The 9,071-nt window shown below is 36.2% G+C and overlaps 1 protein-coding gene across 1 annotated transcript; it reads left to right on the forward strand.

The window, feature by feature from the left end:
- The first annotated feature begins 4,139 nt into the window (after nt 1–4,139).
- Nucleotides 4,140–8,778, forward strand: LOC114468963 (uncharacterized). Its single transcript, XM_028456150.1, has 2 exons — nt 4,140–4,678; nt 8,509–8,778. The coding sequence occupies exons 1-2, from the start codon at nt 4,208–4,210 to the stop codon at nt 8,776–8,778; spliced, it is 741 nt and encodes a 246-aa protein (XP_028311951.1). The 5' UTR covers nt 4,140–4,207.
- The last annotated feature ends 293 nt before the right edge of the window (nt 8,779–9,071 follow it).

Consider the following 9,071-nt stretch of genomic DNA (forward strand, 5'->3'; position numbering starts at 1 on the left):
CACGTCATAATTTCGAAGCGTAGAGCGAAGAGTCTTTCATCTTAAAAAAAAAAAAAAGAGTCTTTCATCTTAAAAAAATAAAAAAAGAGCCTTTCATCTTAATACGTCAGTTTGACTAAAGACACACACATAGCAGCAGCTTTAAACAGAGACAATATTATCTTTGGAAAACATCACAGAACAACTGATACAATGGAGAATAAAAACACACATGGAGATTGTTACCAACCAGGTCAAGGTTCTATTGGGAGGAAAAAGTACCAGCGCGAGAAACGAGCTCGGAAGCGGGCGAGAGAACGAGCTGCTCTGCTCCAAACTCAGGGAGATGTTTCCACTGAGTCTGTGGTTGTTACCAGCCCTGTGGAGGTTCAGGTAAAACCAATAGTCCAAACCCTGCATGCAGAAGAACAGGTTGGGCTGAATGGAGAAGCAATAGAAGTTGCTCAGGAGTCTGTGGTTGCTACCAGCCCTGTGGAGGTTCACATCCTGCATGATGAAGAACAGGTTGGGCTGAATGGAGAAGCAATAGAAGTTGCTCAGGAGTCTGTGGTTGCTACCAGCCCTGTGGAGGTTCACATCCTGCATGATGAAGAACAGGTTGGGCTGAATGGAGAAGCAATAGAAGTTGCTCAGGAGTCTGTGGTTGCTACCAGCCCTGTGGAGGTTCACATCCTGCATGATGAAGAACAGGTTGGGCTGAATGGAGAAGCAATAGAAGTTGCTCAGGAGTCTGTGGTTGCTCCCAAAAAGGAAAATTTTTTTCAGCGACTCGTCAAAAATGTGAGGAAGCTGTGGCAGAAGATAAAACAGATTTTTATTGGCTCCAAGCAGACACCATGAAAACATGAGTCACATCTAAATGTTAAAAAGTATTTCAATCAAAATACTTTTTTGATTGAAATACTTTGAATCAGAACGCTGAGAAACAGCCATGTGACTCCAACACAGAGCCGCCATGACACCGGAAACAGCTGAATCAGTGTTTGAATGCAAAAAAATAAATAAATAAAAATTTTAAACCCAATAAATTGCGTTTGGAACACTTTTTTTTTTTTTAAGTGTAAAAAGTTTTGATGCTCACATTTAATCTGATTGGTTGGCTATGATGTGATGCATTTGATTGTTCTCTGGTCATTTCATTTTTTTGTAGTTTCATAATGTCTGTTGATCATTTCAAAACAAAAAATAATAATTTAATAATTTATTATAATTCTTATAATGCATGTAATGTGAATATTAAACATGTTTTAGAGCGAGCAAGCACAGAGACAGAAACAAACTAAATGGCAAAGATAGTGCTTTATTTTGTACAGAAAACCAAAAATGAAAATCACGAAAACAGTTTGACCCCCTGAGAATCACATTTCATGCTTGTTTCATTTAAAGGTCAGTGTTTCTACATGAGAGACATTCAAGTTCATCAATAACTAAAAGGTGGCACAATTTATTGCATTTGTTTGGCTTTAAAAATGATTGTTCGTGTAAGGCAACAGCAGAAGAAATCCAGACGCACCGCTTGCACTGACCTGAGACATTATTCAAGTAAACAATCATTGCTCAATGATTTGTACAATCAGCACCACTTTAAAATAAAGTCACTGAAATCTGAAAACAGATTGTAAAGCTGGACCAGAAACGCACACAAACATTCATGGCTGGAAAAGACGCGGCTGCATCTTGACGAAGCTGAAGTTGTAGAACTGTGGGAGGCCCTGGTGGACTACACTGCTGAACTGGTCCCAGTTAAACGGCGGGAGTCCGTCCTGCGTGGTCGGCCCGTTCAACGCCTCTGCACGGAAGTCTTCGGCCATGTGGAAATCTGTCACCTGAAGAAGAAAACACAACAATCACCCCAAAAGAGACCAGTGCGAGGTTAGCAGACGAGGTGATGGGAGGGTGAGTGTGATGAAGAAATAAAACTTGAAATAAATGGAGATAAAATTGAGCGTGTCTTTGATACCAAGTTTTTAGGAGTCATATTTGACCTAAATTATCTTAAAGGCAACACTAATTATATAAAGACAAATAAATAAATAAAAGAAAACACTTGGTGTGTTATATAAAACAAAATATTTACCTAATTACAATTCCTTGTTCATAAGTTCCTCTAAAGAAGAGGAAAATAAAAGATTAGAGACAAACTCACATGTTCATGACTTTTAACGAGACAGCGACGTAAATAAAGACGATTGATCTTCCAATGAACTGTGACAGACACACAATTAATCTGTGGCTCTGTTTGGAACATTCCCTTCACAATAAAAGCATGTCGTTGGGTTTTCAGTGGGTATTTGAACCACGTATTGAGAACAACTGATCTAGGCTTGGGCAATATATCGAGATTCAAGATATATTGACTTTTCTTTTTTGGTGATATAGAAAATAACAATATCATAAATATATATTTATTTTATAGCTTATTTTGGTTTAAATTCTTGTTTTAGAAGTCGCTGCTTTCACTAATTCTAAGAACATGTAAAGCTCAGTTACATCATCACTGAGTGCATTTTAATCCAGACCTTCATTTAAACATACACACTACAGAACTCACTCACACGTGCTGTCCCTTAAAGGAGAAGAAAACACTTTGTGGCACATATTGTGCAGCTGTTTGTTAATAAATGTGTCTGGCATTTTGCATCAGCAAATTTAACCCTGAATGGTCTAGTGAGTTAAAAATGTAGAGATTTATATCGTTTATCACCATCCCGCCTCCTGACCAATCAGATGTCTTAGAAAACGAGCTGTCCAATAAAAGGAGGATCATTGTGAACACGTCTCTGTGTGGATCTGATGTGACGCTGACAGGAGAGAGAATATTTATCATTATTTACCATCACATCCTGTAGGAAACATTAATATCTACATTAGTAGCTGATTAAACCTCATTCATTCATGTATTGTGTGGTGACGCTGAGCCTCAGTCCTGGAGATAATATATAAATATTTTTCACCTTATGATGTCAGCTGATCTATATGAACACAGACACAATCTGAGCTTTAATAAAGTGAAACTGATCAGAGTGAAAGTTTATTCTCCATCAACTAATATTGTATAAACTCACCCTGTGTTCTTTTCTTCCTGATTTTACTGCAGAAACTGTTGTTTTTGGTCTAAATTATGGATTTTAATTCTTCATATTTTAAAATAATTATTCCTCATTAGTGATGTAAGTTGCTCCACAGTTTCTCTGGGATTGTGATTGGTCTGATGCTGTTAACTCCGCCCCCGTCACAGGAGCGCGCACGTAGCCAGGCTGAAATCACCTGGGTTAGTGAGCGTGTTTATATCCTTCTTCATAGTACAGGGGCTAACTGAGAGGACCCCAGGAAACTTTAGGGTTTATTTAGGATCCCAATCATAAAAACTGATTTTATATTAATACATTGCATTCATATTACATAGAATAGCTGCAAGTTTGCACTTTACAAATATTTAATTAATACACACATCTAAATACAGAGAACATTTTATCTATAATCTATACTTTGTTTCATTTTAGTTTAATGTTAAACACTTTCAGACTTTTTAATTGTTTATTAAATGCATTGTAAATAAAATCTATTCTTAATCATTTTTTTTCATCATTGTTATTCCTTTTATTATTAGTAGTAGTAGTATTATATATATTTTAAAAGAATAATACTTTTGATCATTCTTGTTTCTTAAAATATTAGTTTTTCATCATTATTCTTGTTCCTACTCTTATTACATATCTTAATATTGTTTCTTTTTAATTTAAATACTTGTGACTAAAATATTTCACTATTGACAAACATTTTGTGAAAAGATGCAAAACTTCCAGATTTAACATAATATTACTGAAATTGTAAAAATGAACACATCATTTTAAACAATTGTAGTTCACAGAGGTAATAATACCGACTTAAAGCTAAAAATCAAACATCGCCTTTTCAAAATAAAAGCATCTCTTCTTGTCATCCATTAGTTAGGACTCTTGTTTTGAAGTAAACAGGAAGTTTAGACACGTCATAATTTCGAAGCGTAGAGCGAAGAGTCTTTCATCTTAAAAAAAAAAAAAAGAGTCTTTCATCTTAAAAAAAAAAAAAAGAGTCTTTCATCTTAAAAAAATAAAAAAAGAGCCTTTCATCTTAATACGTCAGTTTGACTAAAGACACACACATAGCAGCAGCTTTAAACAGAGACAATATTATCTTTGGAAAACATCACAGAACAACTGATACAATGGAGAATAAAAACACACATGGAGATTGTTACCAACCAGGTCAAGGTTCTATTGGGAGGAAAAAGTACCAGCGCGAGAAACGAGCTCGGAAGCGGGCGAGAGAACGAGCTGCTCTGCTCCAAACTCAGGGAGATGTTTCCACTGAGTCTGTGGTTGTTACCAGCCCTGTGGAGGTTCAGGTAAAACCAATAGTCCAAACCCTGCATGCAGAAGAACAGGTTGGGCTGAATGGAGAAGCAATAGAAGTTGCTCAGGAGTCTGTGGTTGCTACCAGCCCTGTGGAGGTTCACATCCTGCATGATGAAGAACAGGTTGGGCTGAATGGAGAAGCAATAGAAGTTGCTCAGGAGTCTGTGGTTGCTACCAGCCCTGTGGAGGTTCACATCCTGCATGATGAAGAACAGGTTGGGCTGAATGGAGAAGCAATAGAAGTTGCTCAGAAGTCTGTGGTTGCTACCAGCCCTGTGGAGGTTCACATCCTGCATGATGAAGAACAGGTTGGGCTGAATGGAGAAGCAATAGAAGTTGCTCAGGAGTCTGTGGTTGCTCCCAAAAAGGAAAATTTTTTTCAGCGACTCGTCAAAAATGTGAGGAAGCTGTGGCAGAAGATAAAACAGATTTTTATTGGCTCCAAGCAGACACCATGAAAACATGAGTCACATCTAAATGTTAAAAAGTATTTCAATCAAAATACTTTTTTGATTGAAATACTTTGAATCAGAACGCTGAGAAACAGCCATGTGACTCCAACACAGAGCCGCCATGACACCGGAAACAGCTGAATCAGTGTTTGAATGCAAAAAAATAAATAAATAAAAATTTTAAACCCAATAAATTGCGTTTGGAACACTTTTTTTTTTTTTAAGTGTAAAAAGTTTTGATGCTCACATTTAATCTGATTGGTTGGCTATGATGTGATGCATTTGATTGTTCTCTGGTCATTTCATTTTTTTGTAGTTTCATAATGTCTGTTGATCATTTCAAAACAAAAAATAATAATTTAATAATTTATTATAATTCTTATAATGCATGTAATGTGAATATTAAACATGTTTTAGAGCGAGCAAGCACAGAGACAGAAACAAACTAAATGGCAAAGATAGTGCTTTATTTTGTACAGAAAACCAAAAATGAAAATCACGAAAACAGTTTGACCCCCTGAGAATCACATTTCATGCTTGTTTCATTTAAAGGTCAGTGTTTCTACATGAGAGACATTCAAGTTCATCAATAACTAAAAGGTGGCACAATTTATTGCATTTGTTTGGCTTTAAAAATGATTGTTCGTGTAAGGCAACAGCAGAAGAAATCCAGACGCACCGCTTGCACTGACCTGAGACATTATTCAAGTAAACAATCATTGCTCAATGATTTGTACAATCAGCACCACTTTAAAATAAAGTCACTGAAATCTGAAAACAGATTGTAAAGCTGGACCAGAAACGCACACAAACATTCATGGCTGGAAAAGACGCGGCTGCATCTTGACGAAGCTGAAGTTGTAGAACTGTGGGAGGCCCTGGTGGACTACACTGCTGAACTGGTCCCAGTTAAACGGCGGGAGTCCGTCCTGCGTGGTCGGCCCGTTCAACGCCTCTGCACGGAAGTCTTCGGCCATGTGGAAATCTGTCACCTGAAGAAGAAAACACAACAATCACCCCAAAAGAGACCAGTGCGAGGTTAGCAGACGAGGTGATGGGAGGGTGAGTGTGATGAAGAAATAAAACTTGAAATAAATGGAGATAAAATTGAGCGTGTCTTTGATACCAAGTTTTTAGGAGTCATATTTGACCTAAATTATCTTAAAGGCAACACTAATTATATAAAGACAAATAAATAAATAAAAGAAAACACTTGGTGTGTTATATAAAACAAAATATTTACCTAATTACAATTCCTTGTTCATAAGTTCCTCTAAAGAAGAGGAAAATAAAAGATTAGAGACAAACTCACATGTTCATGACTTTTAACGAGACAGCGACGTAAATAAAGACGATTGATCTTCCAATGAACTGTGACAGACACACAATTAATCTGTGGCTCTGTTTGGAACATTCCCTTCACAATAAAAGCATGTCGTTGGGTTTTCAGTGGGTATTTGAACCACGTATTGAGAACAACTGATCTAGGCTTGGGCAATATATCGAGATTCAAGATATATTGACTTTTCTTTTTTGGTGATATAGAAAATAACAATGTCATAAATATATATTTATTTTATAGCTTATTTTGGTTTAAATTCTTGTTTTAGAAGTCGCTGCTTTCACTAATTCTAAGAACATGTAAAGCTCAGTTACATCATCACTGAGTGCATTTTAATCCAGACCTTCATTTAAACATACACACTACAGAACTCACTCACACGTGCTGTCCCTTAAAGGAGAAGAAAACACTTTGTGGCACATATTGTGCAGCTGTTTGTTAATAAATGTGTCTGGCATTTTGCATCAGCAAATTTAACCCTGAATGGTCTAGTGAGTTAAAAATGTAGAGATTTATATCGTTTATCACCATCCCGCCTCCTGACCAATCAGATGTCTTAGAAAACGAGCTGTCCAATAAAAGGAGGATCATTGTGAACACGTCTCTGTGTGGATCTGATGTGACGCTGACAGGAGAGAGAATATTTATCATTATTTACCATCACATCCTGTAGGAAACATTAATATCTACATTAGTAGCTGATTAAACCTCATTCATTCATGTATTGTGTGGTGACGCTGAGCCTCAGTCCTGGAGATAATATATAAATATTTTTCACCTTATGATGTCAGCTGATCTATATGAACACAGACACAATCTGAGCTTTAATAAAGTGAAACTGATCAGAGTGAAAGTTTATTCTCCATCAACTAATATTGTATAAACTCACCCTGTGTTCTTTTCTTCCTGATTTTACTGCAGAAACTGTTGTTTTTGGTCTAAATTATGGATTTTAATTCTTCATATTTTAAAATAATTATTCCTCATTAGTGATGTAAGTTGCTCCACAGTTTCTCTGGGATTGTGATTGGTCTGATGCTGTTAACTCCGCCCCCGTCACAGGAGCGCGCACGTAGCCAGGCTGAAATCACCTGGGTTAGTGAGCGTGTTTATATCCTTCTTCATAGTACAGGGGCTAACTGAGAGGACCCCAGGAAACTTTAGGGTTTATTTAGGATCCCAATCATAAAAACTGATTTTATATTAATACATTGCATTCATATTACATAGAATAGCTGCAAGTTTGCACTTTACAAATATTTAATTAATACACACGTCTAAATACAGAGAACATTTTATCTATAATCTATACTTTGTTTCATTTTAGTTTAATGTTAAACACTTTCAGACTTTTTAATTGTTTATTAAATGCATTGTAAATAAAATCTATTCTTAATCATTTTTTTTCATCATTGTTATTCCTTTTATTATTAGTAGTAGTAGTATTATATATATTTTAAAAGAATAATACTTTTGATCATTCTTGTTTCTTAAAATATTAGTTTTTCATCATTATTCTTGTTCCTACTCTTATTACATATCTTAATATTGTTTCTTTTTAATTTAAATACTTGTGACTAAAATATTTCACTATTGACAAACATTTTGTGAAAAGATGCAAAACTTCCAGATTTAACATAATATTACTGAAATTGTAAAAATGAACACATCATTTTAAACAATTGTAGTTCACAGAGGTAATAATACCGACTTAAAGCTAAAAATCAAACATCGCCTTTTCAAAATAAAAGCATCTCTTCTTGTCATCCATTAGTTAGGGCTCTTGTTTTGAAGTAAACAGGAAGTTTAGACACGTCATAATTTCGAAGCGTAGAGCGAAGAGTCTTTCATCTTAAAAAAAAAAAAAAGAGTCTTTCATCTTAAAAAAAAAAAAAAAGAGTCTTTCATCTTAAAAAAATAAAAAAAGAGCCTTTCATCTTAATACGTCAGTTTGACTAAAGACACACACATAGCAGCAGCTTTAAACAGAGACAATATTATCTTTGGAAAACATCACAGAACAACTGATACAATGGAGAATAAAAACACACATGGAGATTGTTACCAACCAGGTCAAGGTTCTATTGGGAGGAAAAAGTACCAGCGCGAGAAACGAGCTCGGAAGCGGGCGAGAGAACGAGCTGCTCTGCTCCAAACTCAGGGAGATGTTTCCACTGAGTCTGTGGTTGTTACCAGCCCTGTGGAGGTTCAGGTAAAACCAATAGTCCAAACCCTGCATGCAGAAGAACAGGTTGGGCTGAATGGAGAAGCAATAGAAGTTGCTCAGGAGTCTGTGGTTGCTACCAGCCCTGTGGAGGTTCACATCCTGCATGATGAAGAACAGGTTGGGCTGAATGGAGAAGCAATAGAAGTTGCTCAGAAGTCTGTGGTTGCTACCAGCCCTGTGGAGGTTCACATCCTGCATGATGAAGAACAGGTTGGGCTGAATGGAGAAGCAATAGAAGTTGCTCAGGAGTCTGTGGTTGCTCCCAAAAAGGAAAATTTTTTTCAGCGACTCGTCAAAAATGTGAGGAAGCTGTGGCAGAAGATAAAACAGATTTTTATTGGCTCCAAGCAGACACCATGAAAACATGAGTCACATCTAAATGTTAAAAAGTATTTCAATCAAAATACTTTTTTGATTGAAATACTTTGAATCAGAACGCTGAGAAACAGCCATGTGACTCCAACACAGAGCCGCCATGACACCGGAAACAGCTGAATCAGTGTTTGAATGCAAAAAAATAAATAAATAAAAATTTTAAACCCAATAAATTGCGTTTGGAACACTTTTTTTTTTTTTAAGTGTAAAAAGTTTTGATGCTCACATTTAATCTGATTGGTTGGCTATGATGTGATGCATTTGATTGTTCTCTGGTC

This window comes from Gouania willdenowi, chromosome 8, assembly GCF_900634775.1.
Source record: "Gouania willdenowi chromosome 8, fGouWil2.1, whole genome shotgun sequence".
Classification (NCBI taxonomy): domain Eukaryota; kingdom Metazoa; phylum Chordata; class Actinopteri; order Blenniiformes; family Gobiesocidae; genus Gouania; species Gouania willdenowi.

Bases quoted from the DNA above. Each gene is read 5' to 3' on its own strand.
- LOC114468963 (XM_028456150.1), top strand. From the start codon at position 4,208: ATGGAGAATAAAAACACACATGGAGATTGTTACCAACCAGGTCAAGGT. The intron at 4,679-8,508 runs GTTCACATCCTG...AGCCCTGTGGAG, and splicing joins TTGCTACCAGCCCTGTGGAG to GTTCACATCCTGCATGATGA.